Below are 24,245 nucleotides of genomic sequence, written 5' to 3'. Positions count from 1 at the left end.
GGGTAACAAGTACACAAACATTCATTACACTTATATCCTGTACAGTTATAAGCTGATGTGATCTCTGTAAACCTCAGACATATCATGACCATATGTACATATCAAATGTCTAGCAAAAAATCAAAGAACAGTAATCTTTTTTAATTTCCTATCTCCTTTCTCCTTTTTTTACATGTCAGCTATGGGGCAGAAGAGCATACAGTAAACCTTAAGAGAAATCCCAGCATGCATTTTTCTAAGGAGCATATCACTACAGCAGCTATTCTACACAGAGCATATACTGGCTTGCTAGAATACTGATATCCTTGAAAAATGTGACCCATTTCTATCACTCAAAGCATGTGGCACTGCCATAATGAAAGCCTCCTTCAAAATATAATTTGCAGAGATTCCAGTCCACTCACCACCTTTCTGCAGTACATCCCTGCATTAAATCGCAGCCATGACATTTAGAATAGATTCGAATGACTTTCCAACCTCTGTGCCTACAAGACTCGCTTAAAATAGGTGAAATGACGGGTCAGGTAGCAAAGGCTTGAAACAAAAAAAATTCAAATAAATAATCAAAAATGATTGGTGCAAACAAAAATGTGTGGATAAACGCCAAGGCTTGACTGGTATGAATACAGATTTATTCTGAATATTTTGCCCGCTGTTAAAAGTCTAATAAGCAAGATAGACTGCAGTAATGAGACAAGCAGTCCATGTTAACAGTGCGAATCTTCACAATTAAAAATCCAATAGAGTGAGTTATTTTTGTCTATTGGAGCATTCTGAACTTGCTGTTTAACACAACATCGGTGTGCCAAGTCTTGACAACAAGGACTTATTCAAAGAGCAAGGCAGCTGTTTCACTGTGCTTTGAGTTTCTGTTAGACTCTGCACCTGAACAGTTCATGCTCTCAGATGTTTTTTTCTCTAAGGTATTGGATAATAGCAGTCCACCCCACACACATTAACACTGGGTTATGAGTTGATGAATTATTATTTTTTTTTTTTAATGAAACCTAATTTCCACCGACAATAATAATAATAATAATAATAATAATAATAATAATAATAATAATAATAATAATAAAATATACAGGTCAACAGGTCAAATGGTTGTGTAAAATTTAAATTAAAAAAGCAATACATGTCTATTTATTTGGAATCCTACTACATTTAAGCGCCATGCCATGATGCTAATATAAGCAATATAGGCGTCAGGACGATTTAATGAATATCTGTTTTTTCTCAAGTTCAGATAAAATGCGAGCACAAAGGATGTGATGTCATCTTTCCAGCCTGTAGCCCCATTTATTCTGTAGGCTGCGTCGACGCTTTGCTCTAAAGTGAACAATATAATAGTTTTATAAAGGAGAGCGAAGTTTCACTTCAGCTTGCTGATACAGAGGCCCGGACTGTGGCGTATAGAAGCGTCGCGCGCGCTCGGAGCCGTTAGTGCTGCAGCTCGTCTGGACGGGGGCCCGCGTGCGCGCGCTGCATGGGGACCGCCACTTTCTAAAGTGATGCAGATGAGTCGGGTGCACTTGACGTCTTTTCATGACCCTTGTTGTCCCCCCTTCCTCCCCCCTTTCTTCGTCCTCCCCCTTCTAAAGCCCACCAAACCCCGCCGGCTCTGTATGTCATATTCGTTTCGGCCTGTGGCACCGCCGCTTGCCCCCGAGCGTGGGAATGGGAGCGTCCGCTCGTTCACATCTCCTGCGCTCCGTTTTAACGGAATCAATTAAGGAGGAGCAACTCCCCCCAACTCCTAACGCTATCCCATGTGCCCACCCCTTTTCAATTTTTTTGTCAGCTCTGTATATGTCCTAATTATTTCTGTTTGGGATGCCAGCGCCGTTTCCTGGCCAAAGGCGACAGAGCAGAAATAATATATATAATATATATTTATATACATATAAAGAATAAAAAGAAATAAATAAAAAGTCGAGATTTTTCAGGAGTATTGTCACTCATAGAAGTTTGTATAATTGTGTGTAAAGAAGGACTTCTTCACCCCTGCATCAACTAAATTCTGTAAAGAAAAACAGTTTTCTAGTGTGTGTGTGTGTGTGTGTGTGTGTGTGTGTGTGTGAGAGAGAGAGAGAGAGAGAGAGAGAGAGAGAGAGAGAGAGAGAGAGAGAGAGAGAGAAATATCCACAACCCCATATAAGATCCCCACCACCATCTCTCATTTTGCATGTAAAACTTTAGAGGGTTTGCATCACTTCACGTCACATTAATCACACACTTTCTTAAACCCATCAAGTCTTGCAGCATCTACAAAGGTCGATGAGCATGGAGGCAGTTTTTACTTTCGGTTATCTAGCTTTATGACGGCCAACACACTCATACAGCTAGATAACCAAAGATAACAACTCGCTTCCAGTTCAATTCCGTGACAGTAATCCGTCCAGACGCCTCGTGGTTTTCGATGGTGCACATCCACATGGTGAAGTTGTCAAAGCAACTCCATAATTATCAAGTCGTCCAGTGTTGTTCACAACTACAGCCAGCAAAGTGGAGCTAAAATAACGCTTTCCTCAGAAGTTAAAAAAGCACAAATTATTGCCTGGGCTATGAGGTAATTCCCCGGAATCGAGACATAAACCAACATTAGAGTTGGAGGACGCGAGCGGTGAGGAAGGTGAGGAAGGTGCAGCCATCCTTGTTCAGGCCCTCATTTGCATTGCAATTTTACAAAAGCCTCCTCTGGTCCTATTAGACTGCGCAGGCGGTGATCGGTATCCCGCGGAACCGACGGCCACGTTACAAAAGGAGAAATCCGATTCCGGAGGATGAGTGAACATATGAATAACACCGCGTTGGTGTCGCCACAAAATATAGAGCTCTTGCTTTTCCTTTTTTTGCATCATTTTGACGAGGGGTGACAGGTTCCGTGTGCTGAAACGCATATATCGAAAAAAAAAAAAAAAAGCCTGCCATTATAAAGCGAGTGGAGGAGAAATTCCGCTGTGCCGTCGCGCCGCTGCCACCAACGGTCTGAGGAAAGGCAATAGGGCCATCTAAGGGACTGAAGGGGGGGACTTAAGGGGAGGGGACGGTCATCCACTAGCAAAATCTGGACCAACCACACAAGGTCAAAGGTCTCGGACCAGCGGGAGTGTTAAGGTAATGATGATGTCATTAGAAATGCGGAGTTTGCTTTTTTTTTTTTTTTTTTTTTTTTTTTTGCGTGCGCCGTCGGCACGCGCTATTTTAGCCGCGCAGTGGAAAAGATCGCAGAAGGAGGAGAGAGATAGCGACTGAACACGACGCCTCTCTCCCTGAAGATGGAGATTTTTGAGCACATAGCTAAAGAAAATGGAGGTATGCAGTAAAGCCATGCATGGCCACTGTTGCCTGGCCTGGCTTTAGGCTACAGCGATTGTGAATCGCCTTTATATGTGAGAATGTGAGATGCCTTTATATTCTGTAACCTTTTACTCTGACCATCTCCATTTTCAGATAGATTCCCAAAGCAGTGACTGCCATTTTCCACGTGTGACAAGCTATTTCGATTCTAACAATACAAATAATCATCTTCAAAGCATGTTTCATTCTGTTATCACAGCTTTGGTGACAGACATTCATTCCATGTGATAGCAGGCAGATAAAAAACATATTTACTTTGCTTTGCAGGATGCAAAGAATAATGAATAGACTATTCTATATGTTTTTTCTCACTGTAACTGTTTGAGAATGGGGGAGGGTGAGGAATACTTTTTGGGGGTAATAGTTAATAACTGTGCCTTGTCCTCATGAAATAAAGAGAAAAAGCCAGCATTAATTGTGGAAACTTAAGAGGCCATTCGTTAGGTGTGAGGTGGAGGTGAATGCACAAGAGAATGTAAAATGAACACAAACATAGCAACAGTCTAGAATTCTAAATATGTGTGAGTGTGCCTGACTGGTTGTGGTGATTGGGGTGGTGGTGGTAGTGGTAGTGGTGGTGAGGGTGGTGATGGGGCATAGGGGGTGGCGCTCAAGTGGGAGCCAGCTAGTAAGTGTTGGAAAACAATAAAGTTTACTTTATCTATTGTCTAATACATGAGTTTCATTCTTTTTTTTTTCCTGTTACAAATATACCTAGAATACTGAACCTTGATTTGAAGCAGTACTACAGTAGGAGACCGTTTTAGGCTCTTTGTGTAATTGTACTCAGATAAATAAGAAATATGCTCTGCTTTGGTTCTCTAAATTAAATTCAGTGACAAGAGAGTGAAAAAAAATAAAATAAGCTCAGTGGTTTTCCACTCTTGATTGAGCCGAGAACATCAGATACTATCCTTGTCGTGTGAATGAATTAGCTGAATAAATGACTTTATAATTGTGGCTTCAATCATAATTAGTCTGAAGCAGTAATGTAGGCCTTACACCTGACACACTCAGTGTATTTAGTCTACATCTACTGAAAGCCACTCATATTTTATAACAAAACTATAAGCTTGCCTTCTGTCTCTTGGTTTTATCACACATCTGAGACAATACTTAGATTTTGGACTGCACTGCCTATCTAATTATAAATGATCCATTTCAATAAACAATCATATTTAAGATTATATGATTTTGTCAGTAAGGGTTATGAGATTGTATGGATATTGAATAAATCATTGTGCATGAACAGCAAAAAAACATCAAAATTTCAACCCATCTGAGAATGCAACACCGTAATGCAGCAAAGCGAGATCAGAAATACTGAGTGCACAATTATATAGCTGGTTAATGACTATTTAACTTTGTTTGACCAGCATGGCAGAATTAGATGTAATACAGAATACAACCTAATATGTCCAAAACAATTGTCAGTAATAATTGCTACTTTTTTTTTACAATCCTATCAGCCTTTTGAAAGATGATGCAAAGAGTCACCATTGTCAAGCAGAGAAAGACACATTAACGCTACTTTTGTAGTAACACTAAAAAAGTTAAACTTCACTTACGCGTCACTGTAGTAAAAGTGCGCTTGGGAAACTTTACAAGGAAATTAGTGCTCATATCTGTCTATAAAGAAGGAAGGTACTCACTTTCTCTCCGAACGTCTTTCCAACCGTTCAGTATCCGTTCTCGTTGCGCAAAACGCCGTTTGACCAACCAGTCCACCCTGTGCGCATGTGGTTCAAAATTGCCGCTAATACTTAGCTCATTACGCGTGCTTCCCTGCTCCGGTAGTCCACGCGCGCTAGAGACAGCGCGAGAGTGTGTGAGAGACTGAGACAGCGCGAGATGGGGGGAGACAGAGAGGAGGGGTCGAGAAGTTTCCCATAACCTATTTGTCTACAGCACCAAATGGGAAAAAGTGCACTGTTGAGCAGAGAAGGGTTGGCATGGCATGATTTTTTTTAGTGTTGGGTTGGGTTTGGGGTGCGGGGTGTTTTGGGGGGGGGGGGGGGGTGCAGAACCTCTCCTTGCGAGAGAGAAAGAATGGACGTGCTCGGAAATTCAAACAAGTTGGCCAGGTCTTTTGTTGGACTTGAACTGAGGAGCCATTGTTTCCTCTTATTTGCGTGGACTGTAGCCCCCCAGTTTCCCAGAGCAGGTTACGCACTGACTGCGCTAATGAATTTGCCTCGAGCTTTTTTCGGTCCCACACGAGCGGACTGACGGAACGCGCTCGCCGTCTTTAGACACAGCGAGGACATTATTAGTGTGTGTGTGTGTGTGGGGGGGGGGGGGTCTATTCAGTCCTTAAAAAAGAAATCATACTATATTCACTTCTTTATTCATTAAAAAAAGGCCTAAGCACTAATAAATTACCATTGCTTTTAATGTGTAGTGAAGACTGTGTATTACACATACAACCTTCTAATAAGCCAAAAAGTAGACCATTATTTTCTATTATTATTATTATTATTATTATTATTATTATTATTATTATTATTATTATTGAGATGAAGAATATTATACTGTTTATTATTATTATTATTATTATTATTATTATTATTATTATTATTATTATTATTATTATTATTATTTTGTTACCTGTAGTTTTTCTCATCACATGTTACAGGTTTATTGAATAAGAATTTTTAGTTCAAATTTTTTCAAGAAACATAAGCTATTTTTGTGTTAGAAAATTAGTAATGACGTTACACCACGTAATTCTGTCCCTCTTTCTAATTCTCCAAGATTGCAAGCGGATTCGCGTTTAGATTTAACAACGAGGTCACGTCCAGTGACGTAGACAAGCCGCTCTGCTACACGCAGCCATATTTAAATACATCAAGGAAATTAGCGCATCAAATATGCAAATCCCCTTACGCCGCCTTTCTAACTGCGCTCGGAGTAATTTTACACTCGTCTGCTCCGAAGAGGCTCGTATTTCATTTGAAGAGAATAGACACGAATTGTGTTTTGTTTATATATTGTTGTGAATATGGCGATCATCTGCATGGTGGGATACGGAGCGCGCGCTGAAGGAGCGGAGACTGGCGCCCGTGCGCAATGAGACACCGCTCGGTTCATCGCTGCAGACGCTTCCAGCGTGTGTGTTATTTTAAATATTGATGCATATGTAAAAGGTATATTTGCATCTCTTTTGCATTCACGGTGACCGTGCTTATGTTGTTTTTTTCTATTTCTCTTTAAACAGCAGCATTTTACACGAGCGGTAGGTTCTGAATGTTAATTTTCTTTGTTTTCCTTCATATTCTGTATTCACAGCTAAAAGGAGTACTATAAAATGCGATTTTATAAAGTCTCGGATTTGCAACTTACAAAATCTTAGAGAAGTACACTATTTAAATGCAATGTACACTAACAAAGACGGCAGAACAAAAGAACAATAAGCGTTTAGTAACGGTTTGCATAATTTTGCATGATCACGCAATGCCACATGTCAGTTATACTCTGTATAAGAGGCCTTTATATGCAAGACTCTTATATGAAAACTTATTAAGAGCCTGTGTGAAAGAGACTGTCTGCACAGCCAGGTTGTTAGACTACCAGACTGTTATAACTGCATAATTACATGTCTTATGCAAATCCACCGAATCCGACTCTAGTATCCAGAGCGCCACCGTGCAAGATAGATAATGTTTCCTAGCCTCGAATAGCAAGAAATCAGTAATCACTCATCGGCTGCAGATTCCGCCCTTAACTATGGCATTTAACTTTATATGAATAGACACTTCATTTTGCGTCACACTTACCCTTAAAGCCAACGCTTAGTGTCCGCCGCCCATAAATAATCTACCTTTTGCAGACAGACATTCGAGGCAACACGCATCTCCGGAACTTTTTTTTGGTGTGTAAGCGCTCTTCAGCTTGTGCACCTTTGCTCCGAGCTGCTCAGCTGAGGTGGCACCCAATAGAAGTGGCCAGGCGGGCACACGTAAAGATTTTCATCCCAGGCGGCTCGAGACACGTGCTGTCCTATATGCAGGCGTGTTGCTACGCTTATGCATATTTTCGGGACAAGCCCAGTTGCGTCTCCTTGTTTGTTACCGAGAGAAATTGAACTTTACTTGTAAAGCTAGTTTATCCTCTGACCCTGTCTTCCATCTACACGCAGTGAGAGGGCCCGAAGTTGTGAAGCGCACGTGAGCGGCGGGGCTACGCCTGCGCGCGACCCCATTATCATGGTGATGCATATTTACAATGCAATTAGAATAGGAAGGCGCCCCCAACCTAAAAAGTAGGGGGGGGGACCTCGGCTAAAATAAAACGAGGACAAGAACAATCGTTTCAGAGATTTACTTTATAATAACATTTACATGCACAATTACATTTTTTTTTATCAAACCAGCTGGTTGAATTTAATAGCTACATCTAGTTTAGGTTTGTGGTAAAGACCGTTCATACTTAGACACCCGCACAAAGGCCTACACACACGCTGTCATTCAGCCATAAAGAATAAAAAACGACTGAACTATAATGAAAAACTTAATAAATTACTGGCTACTCTGAGCATCAGTCACTTAAATCATCATGCTTAAATTCAGCTCCGGACACCTTCTGATATATTCAATCACATTTCCTTTTCTTTTCTAAATCAGTACGATTAAATACATGTAATTCTTAAAATTCTTAATGCTCATTCTTCTCCCACATTTAGAAGCCTTATAGAGTATTTTACCAGCTGCCATCAATATCTTCTAATGTATGATAACCTAGAAAAATACACAACGTTAAATAATGAAGACATCTTATGATGAAGACATCACCCAAGGTCGCATTTCAATAAGGGGTTTAGTTTGTTCTTTATTATTATTATTATTATTATTATTATTATTATTATTATTATTATTATTATTATTATTATATTTTTTCTTTAATCGGGATAATTTGTATGAATCTGTACGAAACATCATCCAGTGAACTGGTATGTTTTTTAGTCGTGTATAGAAGAGCAGTCTAACATGGTTTAATAGTGATATAGCTAATAGTGCACGGCAATTTCGTTTTAAAATCAGGACTAATACCTGCAGGTAAGTCAATCAGTGAAGGGTAGAAATCTCTACATTATTTTGATATTTTACTCTGGTTGCACAAATGCATGCGCTATTTTTCCCTACGCATATATTAATAGATATAGAAATGACGTGTATGTGTGTGTATGTGTGTGTACTATGTAAAAATATTTTTATGTGTATATATATATATATATATATATATATATATATATATATATATATATATATATATATATATATACACATATGTGTGTGTGTGTGTGTGAGTGTGTGTGTGTGTGTGTGTGTGTGTGTGTGTGAGTGAGTGTGTGTGTGTGTGTGTGTGTGTGTGTGTGTGTGTGTGTGCGTAGATAGATAGATAGATAGATAGATAGATAGATAGATAGATAGATAGATAGATAGATAGTCTACATTTATTATATTTCTATCATTATATGCCAAAACGGACATTTGTCAAAATAAAGCTTGTTAACGGCTCTCTGGTTATCTGGTCAGCTGTATGGCCAGCAATAAAAATACATATAAGAAAATATGTCATGCACTTATGGCAGAACTGTTCAGCAACTAAAGGTGTTAGTTTTTTTTAATTCGGACAAGTCATAGCTTTATTTCAAATGAAGGAAAATTAAAATCTGGGTCAGTAGAAAGCGTTTTGGTGATACGTGGCGACACCTAGCGGTTGCTCAATGTAAAACATGCGCTGTGTTTAATCCATTTTAGAGAAATTTAACGGCGTAGTGGGGAAATGGGGTAATATATCTGAACATTTTTATCTGTTCATATTATTTATTTATTTATTTATTTATTTATTTATTTTACTATTATCATTATTATTATTATTATACCAATTATTAGTAGTAGTGCTTATTGTTATTATATATTGTTGCTGTTTGCACTGTACACTAGAAATATTTTGCAGGCAGTTAGCGGGATTAAACATATATTGACAAGTTTATTTCCGATTTAGTACAGATTTATTTATTTTATTTTATTTTTTACAAAAGTAATTTGTCCTCTCCTCCGGAACACATCTAAGTGCACATGCACATGGGTTTTTTTGTTAACAGGATCATTTACTTGACTAATATTTAGCGTGTGAAAAAATATCCTGGATTTTCAGTCTGATACAATACATTAGACAACATACAAGCTACAATTCTCGTTGCCAATATATCTTCAAATTGGGACATGAAGTAAACAAAAAAAAAAATAAATCTTCAATTTAAAAAATGCCTTCTAGGTGAAATAGATATTAAATAATAACCATTTCTACAAACCTGTACTCCATTCAGTATTTTACACAATTTTACACAATTGTGCTCTTTGAGAGGACGTGTATAATAACCGTTTTATAAGATTTAATTGTTAAAGGTAATCGAGAAATAATAAAATGAACAAATAAACGAAATAAATCAGTTCCAGATTTGATTAGAGAGTGGATGTAATTAGGCTGCTTGTATTGTGCGCGAGCATACCTCCACGTGCTCACTCTTCACGTAGCTATTTAAGTCACGTGCCCGTTTACTAATTCGTTCCTCTATGCACTTTTATAATGGTGTTATAATGCAGGAAATTAGAACAACGGGTTAATCTTTGGTAAAGCGGCTGTAATTATTTCCATCAAAATTCCTCCTTAGCTCAATCAGACCTAGCGCACTGATTACCACATTAACTCCCAATACCAGACTAATAAGAGATGAACTCTTAAAATGGGATTGAAATGTAACAGTACTATATAGAAAAAATATCTCAAACACTTTACTTATTGTACCGATATTAATGTCGGATTGCTTGGTTTATTTTTTTTAATCATGTTCGCTGCACATCATATAGCTACATTGCCATTGTCTTGTTATGCGCTTCATAATAATACAAAATCACAGAGCCATATTTTATTAGATGCATCAAAATTAAACGATTGCAGGTGTGTGTGAATTGGAGCCACAGTTGCAATGTACACCAAGGAATATGCTTCATGGAAATTTATTATACGCGTTCAATTTTTGGTTCCTGTTTTTTCGCCTAATTATAGTGAAAGAAGCATTTGGCCATAGAGTCTAATACTTACATATAGACCCTAATACTTACATATAGACCCTAATACCTATATATAGACCCTAGTACTTAAATATAAACCCTAATACTTACACATAGACTCTTATATTTACACATAGACCCTAATACTTACATATAGACCCTAATACTTACATATAGACCCTAATACTTACAAATAGACTCTTATATTTACACATAGACCCTAATACTGACTTATGGACTCTAATACTTACATATAGACCCTAATACTTCCATATAGACTCTAATACTTACATATAGACCCTAATACTTACATATAGACTCTAATACTTACATATAGACCCTAATACGTACATATAGACTCTAATACTTACATATAGACTCTAATACTTAAATATAGACTCTAACACTTACATATAGACTCCAATACTTAAATATAGTCTATAACACTTTAATATAGACTCTAATACTTACATATAGACTCTAACACTTACATATAGACTCCAATACTTAAATATAGTCTATAACACTTAAATATAGACTCTAATTCTTACATATAGACTCTAATACTTACATATAGAGTTTAATACTTACATATAGACTCTAATACTTACATATAGACTATAAGACTTAAATATAGACTCTAACACTTACATATAGACTCTAATACTTACATATAGACTATAAGACTTAAATATAGACTCTAACACTTACATATAGACTCTAATACTTAAATATAGTCTATAACACTTTAATATAGACTCTAATACTTACATATAGACTCTAATACTTACATATAGAGTTTAATACTTACATATAGACTCTAATACTTACATATAGACTATAAGACTTAAATATAGACTCTAACACTTACATATAGACTCTAACACTTTCATATAGAATTTAACACTTAAATATAGACTCTAACATATAAACAAACATGATGTTAGTTCTGACCACTTCCAGGTGATCATTTTCAAGTTTGTTAAATATTTGATTTATACTCAGTTAAAAGAGAGAGGAAGTTCTGGGTTTCCTATGCAGATAGCAGAAAATATTTCCTTTCCTTTCCTTTTCTTTTCTTTTCTTTTTATTTTTTCTGTTCTTTTCTTTTATTTTTATTTTTTTCTTTAATTTTTATTTCTTTTCATTTTTTCTTTGCATTTCTTTCCTTTTCATTTCATTATTTCTTGTCTTTTCTTTTCTAATTTCTTTTCTTTTCTTTTCTCCTATATGAAGAATTGCTTTTCTGAGATGCATGTCAGTGTTTATTGTAAGTTAATAAATTCATTAAACTGTGCTCACTATCCATAATTTGTCAGTTTGTGTCTTTCAAGATCACTGTAATATGCCAGTGGGTTTTTTTTGCGGGTGGCATTAATCCGTGTGAGAAAAATGAATAAAAATCGAAAATTAATTATACTATCTTTGCATGATTCTTTCTCCTTCTTGCACACATTCAATACTTACAAAATAGACATTATACACTGATTATCATATGTTTTGGAATAAAACCATGACAAAATCTTGGACTTATTTAAGGTGAAATGCTTTATATAACATTTATATATACAATTTTTCTTAATAAATGTGCTGTGTTTTGATTTACTTTGCCTCCAACAATACACTCTATGAAAGATTTTTACAAACAAGAAAACAAATAATTTCAAAAATCAAATCAAATTCTAATTAAGCAAATTTCTGTGTTTTGCACATAATACCTTTGTATTATATTGTATTATTATAAATAACATAAGAAAAAGATTTATTCAATGGTTCAAGTTTGAGATTTTGGTTTCCTAAAATGGTTCCAACCCTCCAGGATAGAGAAACACTGCTCTTTTTGCTCTTCAAATGTAAATTAATACAATTTATGCTAATAAATTAATGCTAATTCAAGTTAAAATGGATGTATCTAGCATAATGCCAGAATCCTATATAAGTGTTATCATTAAACAGATTACTAACGCGCGTCAAATTTTAAAAGGCAACTCTGGATCAACAGCGCCCTCTAGTGATGAACAAATATACGAGAGGACAAAAGTAATGCAGTGCTGCCACCACGTGGCGATGCGGTGTGTCACAACCTAATAGCAAACACTACAAGCAAATGTATACAGTAGTTTTCGAGATTATATTAAGGATGATTTGTTGAAACACCAAGCTCTAGGATATGCAACCTTCGCGCTTATTTATGCATTGTGGTTTAAAGAAAGGTCTAATAACGTTTTCTTTGAAATTTGAAAAAGTAAACCATGCGCAAGCCTTTACAGCCTATTTATATTGTGTTATTGTGTCCAGGTGAGAACAATCTGCAAACCTGCAAACAAGAACATGGGTCATGTGTTGATTTTTAATTTAATTAAATTTAATTTGAATTTGAATTTGAATTTGAATTTGAATTTGAATTTGAATTTGAATTTTATTTATTTATTTATTTATTTATTTATTTATTTATTTATAAACGATGCCATGCTTAAGCAGCAACGTATTAAGGGGAAATTACTTTCTGGCAACAACCACAAAATGAACACCAGCAGCTTTCAAAAAGGGGACCTTCCTACAAGTAACAGCACAAAACCCTTTCAATATGATTATGAATTACTATTGAATAAAGTATAGCTTCATGGAATTAATACTGCAGGAGCTAGAGGGTTGTTTTACTGAATATGTGATTCGAGCAGTTCTGTTAACAAGAAATTAATATTGTGCAACTGACATCAGGCACAATATGGCTGATTTTCTTTTTTTTACACTTTTGTGCCACCAACAAATCCTTCCTTAAGTAGCAACAGCTGGTTGAATTGGTGCTAAAAATGAAGAAAGAAAATACAGACAGGCAGAATAATACACAGTGGAATGTCTCAATGCAAAATATCAGTTTGTCCAGTTAAAATATTACAGACAAAATGAACCGTTGTATAAAATTTAATAGCTTTTTGCTAAATAATTATGTTGTACTCTACAGTTTACTTTGCAAACTAACTGCTGAGCTGGTCAAACTGATAAAGCATCTTAGCCAACTGTAACTTTACAGCTTCCTTATTGCTTGACTAATATAATCAATAAATAACCTTGTTGTTTTGTTACTGTCTTTAAAAGAACAAGCACACGATGCAGAATTATTAGCAGTAAGTCCGAAACTCTTTTCTTTATTATTAGCGCTTCTTGTTCGGTCTTCTGCCAGTTTGACCAGCTCTGCATGTGTTGTGGTAGATAGTAGCTGGTTAGCGTAAACAAGGTTTTTTAGTAGGAAGCACATGTAGGAATTAGCCTGCATTAGCTCTCTAGATATCGTTATACCAGTTTGTGCTGTATCAGTCGGCACATTAACTCTGTGAACCGCCAGACTGCATGCATAAAAACAGAAATCTACACATTAAACATGTCTGTGTACACAGATCAAAATAAGTGTAAGAGAAGGTGATGTTTGACTAGCAAAGATTTGCTCCTAATTTTTCCTTGGCAGGAAGGGGTGGGGTGGAAGTGTGTGGTGTGTTAAGTTTCTTTTGGTTGTTGTTTTAAAGACCTAAATTTCCTGAAAAGAAGCTTCACTAAGATTTAAATTACACACCAAGGTCACCATGGTCATTACCATTACAACTATAATATCATTAAGATCAGCCATGAAATTCTTTTGAAACAATCACATCGAGGAGTGTTATTACCAGAAAAATATCCGTGAGAAAAGTATATTACACAGACTATTTTCATTTCTGTTGATGATTGCTGCCATCTGTTAACATTAGCCGTGCTAAGGAGAAAAGTTCACAAATTAGAATACTACTGATTTTATTTAGGCTCATTATCTGAGAACAGTTTCATACTCTTATGCTTAATTAATGGTTTCAGTGTGAAATTTGTAACAAGGTTTCTCATTAAAGACAGTTATGTCTATTGGAGATGATCTGTCCATTGAAATTAGTTTTTTCCCCTAAAGCTCAGAAAAGACTGCTGCCTAATACATCCTATTTGTAAAAATGTGAATTCGTTGTACTTAATGTTTGAACCCTTGTGCTTTGAACTCAGATTGCAGCATTCCAAATCCTTACTTATCATTAGTGATTGAAAGGGGAAAAAAATCACTTGATTTGCATATTAATATTTAGTCATTATATGATCTTCAATGGATGAATTGATTTTTTTTTTTTCATTAAAAACTTTCCTACATTACCCACAATGCCATCTGACTACCTACTCATAGAGGTGTAGTGGGATTTTCCCCTCCTTCATCTGTATCTAAACAGAGCGATGCAGCCTTTTGTCTGTCGTGCTTCCTCATCTCCTCACATGTACACTCAAGAAGCTCAAACTCATATAGCTGCATTGCAGTGAGAAACTTTGAGTCAAACGTTTTCTGCCACCACTATGACTTTATAGGATTTTGTATTAATATGACTTTGAACATTACTGGAAAATGGTGACATTTCTGTATTTTTCCTCACATGCCCTGTAATGAAGACCAGATAATAGTACAGATATAGTTCGAATTATTCATTTATTACTTTTTGCTTTATTATATTTTAGTGCTTAAAATAGTAAGTGATTATTTAATGTGATGCATGAGTGAAAAAGAACTGGTTTAAATGCACATTATTGTAAAGAAGACCTAGGCTTCAGCACCTACAATCATTCACCTACAATCTGACTTTACTTAACCAGCCTGGGTCAGAAATGTACAGCAGGCATTTTCCCCTGGTCTACCACCAGCATGCCTACACATGTGGCAGTGTGTGTGTGTGTGTGGGCCAATAGTGGGCAACCAGCCGGTGGTAAAGCTCTACTTATCCCCTGTGTGGTCCCTGACCACGGCGTTAGGTTGAAGCACCACAGCTGCAAAATCCTCCATGATGACTGAACAAATCACACATTTTCTGCTTGAGTCATATTTGTGTTTTCTCCTTTACATCACATTACGTTGCTTGGTCAGTAAAGACCAGCGACTTCTAGAAGAGGCTTGTGGCTTTTCTGCAGAATTTTACATCCTGCACACTTTGTGGAGCGGAGGTAGAACACACTCGCTCCAGGAGCCGATGAGTGAAAATTAGAGGAACACGTGTTAATACGCATGTTTCCTCTGCTCCCAGAGAGATTTTGAGGTTATTTGAGAGATATTAAAAGCAATGGAGCACTGCCAGGATAAACCTGGAGTGGAATGCAAAGCCACAAAGTGCTCACACAGATCAGCATTTATAGGTAAAGTACACATTCATGGTGCTTGAATATTGTTATTTTGGAGGGCAGGACATTTTTGTACATATAATACATTTTGTAAGATCATATATGATTATAAGTACAGATTTTCAAAGATTTATTTTAAGATGTGTTTTAAGTGTTTTTAAAACTGACTGCTATTAAAATGTTTTAATTTTATTTTTATATTGAGTTTCATGTGTGACACCTTTATTATAACTTATATTCTGCAATTTCATTTAAACTTCATTTGTTTCCTTTACATGCTTGTGCAGGAGCATAGTGATAAATAAAAAGTAAAAAACAAATTAAAACTAAAATAAAAGAAGAAACACTGTTCATTTGTATTCAAGGCTGTCTAAGCATTTTTGATTATAATTTTTTAATTAATCTTTTGTCCTGCATGGTATTTCCCAGTATATCATTTCAGTCTTAATGACCGCTTCAGCTTAAGTTCAATTATCAAAATATTATTATTCAAAATAACTGTAATGAGAGGCAATAAATAATTAAATGAATAAATAAACAAACAAAATAGACAACACACAAAAAAACCACACACTAGAGCACCAGTGGTAACTAAGAAAGCCAGTAACTTTACTGAGTTCTCTGCAAAATACAAATACCTTTTTGAATCCCAGCAGGAGAAAATGATTTTTTTAATATCCATACATTAATTTTTCACTACATACAGCTGAATCAAGTCCCTTGAGATACAGAGATGTGATTTTTTTAATTTAATGACATCTTGTCTTCAAGTGGCGACAAAGTCCAGCTTATGCCGCTGAAAGCCTCTTTCTCCTGGTTTGAAAAAATAAAATAAAAAGGAAAACAAAAAGAGAGAAACACACATCCTTTCCACCTTACCAATGTAGGTTTATACAAGCTACATTTGTTACTACTTTTTTTTGTAACTTTTTTTGTTATTTGCATTTTTTTAAATGGAAACAATATTTTAAGGAAAAAGAACAGCAAACCAAAAAAGGGTGAACCAGGAAGTCATATGTGTACATAATGCAAGGTTTTATAGAAGAAACGATGGCATACTGAGTCACAATACTGTACATTTGTTAGGTACTTTTTTTCTTCATTTTTTAAAATAGATTTTGTTTTGTTTTTGTTTTTTTGTTGTTTTTTTCCACCCCATTTCTCATCATAATTGGTTGGATGGTAATTTGAGGTACTGGGAGGGTGAATATGAGGTACCAGTATTATTGTAAATTACATAAAGCAAAACAACATATTCAGAATTATGACCTTCTCTAATCCCAAAGAACAGGAATATAACAAAGCCAGGGTAACACTGCTCCATGTCTTTGGTAGAAAAGATTTCAACAAATGTCCAGTCTCTGATTCATGCGAAATCAAAACGATTACACTGTAGAGATCTCAGTACGATCAGAGGAAACGGGTAAATGTGTTACTTTAATGGGACAAACTAGCAAAACACACGATCAAGGATTCACAACATATGCCTCATCATAACCATGAATCCATAATAAAATGATATATCCTTTAGTGAAAAAAAAAACAAACATTAACTTCTCTTTTAAATCTTTCAGTGCAATGTCAATTCAAGTGAAAGTATCGATTCCTTGTTTTGAGTTTAAACAGCATCTGCTTTGGTTCACAGACTAAAGGTTTGTTATATCAGAAAGGTTGTGCTTCTTCCTAACCAAAGCACATGAACGGATAAATATCTTGTGCTCACTGAAAGATATATATATAAATAAAAGCAGGCTGACCACTGCTTTAGCAACAAGAAATGCTGTTCGCTAGAAATGTAAGTGAACAGGATCTTTATTACTGAGAAATGGGAATTTAATGGTCAGCAAATACATCTGATAGGAAGTGTGCTTACTTTAGGAGCATATACACATTCTTCACCTGAGTTTCAAGATATCATTAATCAAGGGGTGTATCTTTCCCAAACTAGATATTCATGCCAGTTGCTGTTTGTGTAATTTAAACTGAATCTAATGATCATGCTGGGTTTCCCTTGAAAGATTCAGTATGGAGCAAAAAGAAAAAAAACAAACAAACAAACATGTGCAACTGTACTTATGTAACCTCACACTGACAAAAAATGTTATGACCATAATTATTATATATATTTATATATTAGAAAGCTATACACAAGCATGTTAATTTCACAGATATTTAAAAGAATCTTAATATTATTATTCAATATTATTAGAAATACACATTAAAAAAACTCTACAAAATGAAAAAAAAAAAAAAAAAAAAAAAACCTCAGCAAAGCAAGGGTTCTCAGATGTCATGGCTTAGATTTGAAAAGCCCAAGGTTAATCACTCTTATACAACTATCATTTTTCATATAGGCAAAGCTTTCAAAACTCATTCTGGTTTATATAAACTACAAAACGCCACAAAAATGCTTTGCATTGTATTCCTTTTTATATGAAAATATAAGCAAGAGTATCATACAATTGTTTCTTTTTCTTGTTTTTTTTTTTTTTTTTTAATACTGAACATTTAAAGCAAGTCCTAGGTTTGTGATTTCATCAGAATAAACTAACATGGCTCTTAATTTTAGGTATGGTCCTTCATCTACTGACTGCCATTTTTGTGAATAACACTCCCATTTCTTCAAAAAAAGCGCTTGATTCATCAGAGATTCTAAAATACTCCTTCTCCTTGACTAAAGCCTAGGGGGCTGTACATCTGTACAATCCTTCAAAAAATCCTGCATAAAAGCTTCCATTTGAGATCAATGTCCAATGTATGGCAACCTCAACCCGCCCCCCTTGTCTCCTCCCACCCTCTATGTACAATACGTTGAACCTGCAACATGACTTTGTCAATCATAACATACATTTAGCGAGGGAACATTCTGCAGAGAGTGGCGAAGAGAACTAAATCTGTACACAAAGTACTGGTAGAGCAACTCAAGTGCTAGCCTGTCGGCACTGGCCCTCAGCTGAGCTTCTCCCATGGCTGAATGTCACTGAGGAAAGTCGTAAATACCTTTACAAAAAAATTCGAGAGTACCTGACGATTTTTTGTTACTATGCATATATGTACACCTACACACACGTGTAAATATATATGCATATATGGTTAAGTCTTGAAAGTCAAATCAACACACAGCAAAAGTTATGCATAGTAACCCCACCCACTAAAACACTGTCTTAACCCTCTAATGCTAGCCCCTACCTCCCTTTCCCTCCCTGACACCCATCAATCACAACAACATGTACATTTGACACTCTTTGAAGAAGAGAGCGAAAAGTAAGTAAATTGAAAAAAGCCCTCCTGTCTGTTTACATTGTGAGTGACCCGACAGAGCTTGGAGGGCTACAATTCATCAGAATAGATCGAGAGAACGTGTGAATGTGATGATGGACCGAGGTCAAGTGTGGGGGCTGTTGAGGTGGGGGCGTGGCTTATCATGTGGCCCAGCCCTCAGAAAGGCGGACTCGCTTGACAGAAGGACTGTCGTGCTCATCCAGGCCAGGTCGGCCCATGCCAAGGGGTGAGTGGAAGTCGGGCCGATGCTCATCACGGTCACTACCCTCGCTGCTCAGGCTGTCGGCTGGCGAGCGGCCCTGTGGGGGTGGAGCCTGTTGTGGGGGTGGGGCCTGGTGCTGCTGCGGGTGGGAAGGGGGCGGGGCATAGCCGCCAGGTGTGGTGCTGCTGGAGCGGTCTCTAGGAGGAGAAACAGGTTCGGACTTGATGTGCAGGCTTTGGGTAGAGGGCAGGGAGAGATTTGAACCCTGACATAAGTGAGTGCTAGTGCAATTTCTGTAGGAAGGAAAGGAGACGAAGGGGGTGTTACAGAACATGGCGAGTGCCCCGCGCACTCATGTACACACATACTGATACACAGAAATCATTGTCTGTTCACTGTAAGACTGTGTATTCTACTCTGATCAATTTTAAAGCCTAAATCAGGAATTGTAGAAAAAAAACTACAGCCAGAAATTGAGCATCTGTATGTTGACCATAAATATTGTGCTGTTATTAAACACACTGGAGGTTTAATACAAATGCAGTGCATCTCATTAATGCCTAACGATGTCCTTAAATCTGACAGTATACAATGAAGATATTGCTTACAAAAAAAAGTTGTGACTATGAAATGTGTGAGTTAGAGATTAGTGAAACATCATCACAGTGATGTTTCAAACATCATCAAACTAACAAGTCTTTATAGTGTGCATGTGTGCGGCTGTGTTAAAACTCACCCCAGCTGGCCGAGAGCAGAGTGCTGCATGTTCTGGAGGTGCTGCTGCTGCCAGCCACTCATTGAGCCCAGGTGCAGGGTGTTGGCACTGCTAAAGCCAGATATAGATGACAGGTCGGCACTGCTTAGAGAATATTCTACAGCAGAAAACAACGAAGAACAAAGTTAGACACCTATATCTTTTAGATATTTATATGCTTTTAATTAACAGAAAAGATAGAGTTTAATGAGAGTATTTTTCAAAATTCTTTCAAAGTCTATCACAATTCACATTTGACAGATACGATTAATGTTAGCAAGTAAGTTAAATGTGATTTGCACTGTCACTCACGATTATACACATGATGTATAATTACAGGTGCACTTTCTGTAGCTATCCTCTTAAATTAAGCATAAGACTGGATCATTTAAACTCATCAGGATAATTTCCTTTCAGACTCAAACCAAAATAAAAAGTTAAAATAAAATTGTTTTGAGAAAAAAAAAAGTTTCTGTCTTTATTGTAACTGTAATTATTGTAATTTCCCAGGATGCAGGTGATGATAGTGATGCTTTGCTGAGTTTTACGTACCAGTACCATAGGAGGTGGAAATTGCTGAAGGGTAACCGCCCATGCCCTGGCCTGGTAGAGTGGGTGTTGCCACAGAAACCACAGGGGTGGCCAATGACTGTGCGGACTGCGAGTTGTTTATTCTCTGATTCTGTGGCAAGAAGAACAAAAAAAGAATGAATGTGATTGAAAGAAGAAGATAATGGTTAGCAAGCAAACTTGCTGGAAAGAAATGAATCACTTGACACGTAGAACCACCAAACTCTCGCAAACTATCATTTACAATGCCTGCAGGGCGCCATGTCGCTATAGTAACCCATACAGTCTCCAAGGCAACAAGATCAGCAACAGCAGGGGGTGGGGCTGTGCTTTTTATCCAGAATGATGACTGATGAGGTAGAAATGCACTCATATGCCTCTTTCTGTGGGTTTCTCGTTAAAGAGAAGCTTTAATGGAGCTGAAGCAGAGATGCAGGGGTCAAACTGATTTAGTGGGCAGCGCCAGGTGATAAGAGGGTGTGTTTACATGAAACCACCACTAGGAGTCTCACTTGCGTCTCACTACGGGATTTTTTAGGACGGGATGCCAAGTGTTGTTTACTTGGTCAGTTGAGAACTAGAGTTACCTGTAGGGCTTTCTATATATTAATGAACTATCATATGATTACTTGAGTGAGTCCTTGCTGACACTCTATATTACCCTTGACTTCAAAGCCAAGCTGAATCTAATTGCCATCTAGTAAAATATGACAGCTGCTGGAGGGTGACAGATGGCCTTTATGTCTATTAGTCCGTGTCACTGTTCAGAGTGACAGTCCCACTTACCAATAGAAGGTCAACATCCTCAGACTGATGGCAGTAAAAAGGGGAGGGCGATAAATTCAGAATTAGTGTCAACGGTTTAGGGAGACTCTTGGTCAATCTAAATGAAAACTATGGGTAAGAACTACTATGAATGATGTTGAATACATCTACGGGGAGCTCTTGTATTCTCTAAAAAAAATTAAAACTAGTGACTGCTCATGAGGACAGGAAGAGAATTAGAAGTGCAGAGATGAAATTTAGAGAAGAACATTGAACATATTAAGAGCTACTTACGATTGAAGGCATGTTGTTTTTGGTTCCTGGTGGGATAAGCACGCGCAGGTCAGGCTTTCGGCTGTTCATGCCCAGGTTCATTGGTGGGGGCGACTTGGCCTGCATGTTCTTGTTCATACCCCCAGAGGACACCAGCAATCCAGGAGAGTTACGGTGGTTTCCATAGCCGTTTCCTAACAGAAAAAAATAGAGAGTCATACTTACGTATATGCCAAATATAGCACATCAAGCTTTCAATATAACACAACTTCTAATCAGGCTCCATTTGACTTACTAACCTCAACTAAAAATGTGCAATTTTCCAGCCAAGTAATCTACAATAAAGCTTCCTTTCAGGCATGTCTCGACATATCGTTTTATTTCTAAATTTCTTTCACCAAGCATGACCATTAATGAAACATCTGACCCGTTCCGGGGTATTGCACCTTTGATCATTTTTCACCTAAAATGTGAGTTTATGATTTCATCATTTCCCCTAGTTTTCACAACCACTAAGCAGTCTCTCGTGCACAAAGCCCTTGCAGAACACACCTTATCCATCAGCTCTCAGAAAACCACAGGGAATTAGCTATCTCTCATTAGACATAACCCGTTTCAGACTTCCTTCCCTCTAGGTCTCATAATTTGAGGCAACACTTGTGAGCAAGGCAAGTTATGGTTTCACTTTAAATCATTTAATTAAATTATTTATTTTGATTTTGGAGTTTAGTGGTGAAATGTAAGATGAGTAGAAAAAAACATCAGTGGGAGCTTTATATGGGTGAATGAAAAACTGGCTTGGTAACAGTATAGCTGAAAATGGTGTGCGAGAATAATATGTGAAAGAAAAGGATCTCTCTTGTCTTGACCGAGGTGCCTTTAATCTTCTACAGTCATCTTTGAACATAAGAACGTTTACTTTTGTTTAGGGGCTCCAAGCAAAGCAAGTTAAATCAAGGTTTTATTTGTAATCACCCATTGTATATCTGGGTTCATTACATACATCATTATTAAGATATAAAAAACTGCGGCTATGTAAAAGCGTAAGATTTGAGAACTTGCCCATATTGAATTTAATAAATATTGTTAGCTAGTTAAGCTTGTCATTTTGTCTTCAAAATACATCACCTCATTATTTAGACTAATTTAATAGGTTTTCACACAAATGAAACCATAAAATGAGGCAAGTACAGCAGAGCTTTCACTTGCCTGGTGGGCTAGCAAAGGAGTTATCATTTGTCCACCACTGCTGAACATTTCTATTCCATATAAACCCTGTAACCTCACATCTGAAAGCAAATAGCCTCCATCAGCTATCTTTAGAAAAGATGAGTATGTGTGTGTGCCAGAGAGACAGAGAGAGAGAAAGACCCATTTCTTCCTGCTGTGGTTTGTGGTAACGAGGCAGGTGGTTGGTAAATAGAGAAAACTTTTTAACCCTTTGTTTTTGCAAAACCTGATGGCCAAAATAAAAAATGTTCCAAACAGTATATTTTTTTAAATAAAACCAGGTTTTATTTTTTATAAGACCTAGAATTTTTTTTAGATCCTAATCAAATATAAGGAGACAATGTAACATTCGTTAAAAATCACAACAGAAAAAAATTGGTAAAATATATCAAGTGTTTTAAGGGGTAAAATCTGTATGCCTGACAACTGCAATTTCTCATAAAAGCTCCATTATTAAGCAATTAAGGATAAACGTGTGTCTGTATCCATGAATGGCCAGTGACAGACATGTAACTCCTAGTAATAGCTAGTAATAATATTAGTAATAGCTAGTTCAGAACTGCTACATCACCTATTCTTTGACTGCATCAAACCCATTGGGATATGTTACAGTGGGAAAAAGAGACAGAAGTACGGTGTCTTTGTTTCTTTTGATATCCCATTTTCTTTGTGGTTTAAAACATGAAGCACTTTTCACTTGCTGCCACTTAAAAGAGGGGCAGGAATTATATGTTAGACATAAATGAACTTCCTAATCATACGCTGAAGGGGAAAACGAGACACAGATGTTGTCCTCGGCAATTTCTCTGCAGTGATCTTTCTTTAATTTGAAGGCAATGGTTTTTTGTTGTTTTGAAATGAAAAGTCTGAAAAGCGCAATTTGTATGATTCGAGGAAAATGGGGGGGAGAGGCGGGTTGGGAACCAGAAGCGTGTGTGTGTGTGTGTCTGTGTGTGCCATTTGCAGTGATGTATTTCCTGCCTCCTTTCATACAGTGAAGTATATGCTGCAAGCAGCTGGCTCTAGTACTTTTCTGAACACTTGAAGCCTCAACAACCACAGATCATTGTTAAGGATTCAGATGGAGAGAGATAGAAAGGACAAAATACATCCTTTTCCCCCTCTCTATAACAGACGTATTCACCATTAAATCTACCTCAGTAATTTTAAACCATTTAGGTAAAATGTGATGTATTGCGAGTTGGCCTTGTCAACATACACATTATAAAAATGTAAGCAGTTAAAGTTCTGCAGATCCTCTAGAAGAGAAGACACTGCTGATCTGTTTTGCCCTGGTTGTCATGGAGACCTGTTAGATTTCACAATGTGCGAAAGATTAAAATTGAGGCCGGCTGTTACACAAAACAATCATATAGTGTTTACGAAGCACTCCAATTACACCACCTGATGAGTGCTGTGAATAAAAGTGGAACAGCTAAAGTCAATTATCGCAAATTACAATCATATATAAAAATGAATTAAACCGAAAAGAAAATTCAGTCAATATACTCAATGATATAACAGAAGCTTTAAGCTGAAAAATACACCGTAAAAC

The 24,245-nt window shown here is 36.8% G+C and overlaps 1 protein-coding gene and 1 long non-coding RNA gene across 7 annotated transcripts in view; both read right to left on the bottom strand.

Moving 5' to 3' along the window:
- The window catches only part of LOC132855318 (uncharacterized), a 35,724-nt gene extending 30,562 nt beyond the window's left edge, over positions 1-5,162 (bottom strand). Inside the window, exon 1 of the long non-coding RNA XR_009649308.1 lies at positions 5,013-5,162. This is a non-coding gene — a long non-coding RNA (uncharacterized LOC132855318). The remainder of the gene's footprint in view (positions 1-5,012) is intronic.
- Positions 5,163-16,202: 11,040 nt separating this feature from the next.
- mef2cb (myocyte enhancer factor 2cb) overlaps positions 16,203-24,245 on the bottom strand; it is a 62,986-nt gene continuing 54,943 nt past the window's right edge. For 4 of the 6 annotated variants that reach the window (XM_060882934.1, XM_060882938.1, XM_060882935.1 and 1 more), the window contains 4 exons: positions 21,482-21,654; positions 20,405-20,534; positions 19,835-19,970; positions 16,203-19,391 (listed from right to left, as the gene is read on the bottom strand). In XM_060882934.1, the coding sequence (XP_060738917.1) occupies positions 19,037-19,391; positions 19,835-19,970; positions 20,405-20,534; positions 21,482-21,654 (794 nt within the window). In that variant the 3' untranslated portion in view covers positions 16,203-19,036. The remainder of the gene's footprint in view (positions 19,392-19,834; positions 19,971-20,404; positions 20,535-21,481; positions 21,655-24,245) is intronic. The other 2 variants (XM_060882937.1, XM_060882936.1) reach the window with 1 other exon arrangement.

This window comes from Tachysurus vachellii, chromosome 12 (assembly GCF_030014155.1).
Source record: "Tachysurus vachellii isolate PV-2020 chromosome 12, HZAU_Pvac_v1, whole genome shotgun sequence".
NCBI classification, from domain to species: domain Eukaryota; kingdom Metazoa; phylum Chordata; class Actinopteri; order Siluriformes; family Bagridae; genus Tachysurus; species Tachysurus vachellii.
Note: the sequence above shows the minus strand (reverse complement) of the source record. Positions and strands in the feature narration are given on the sequence as shown.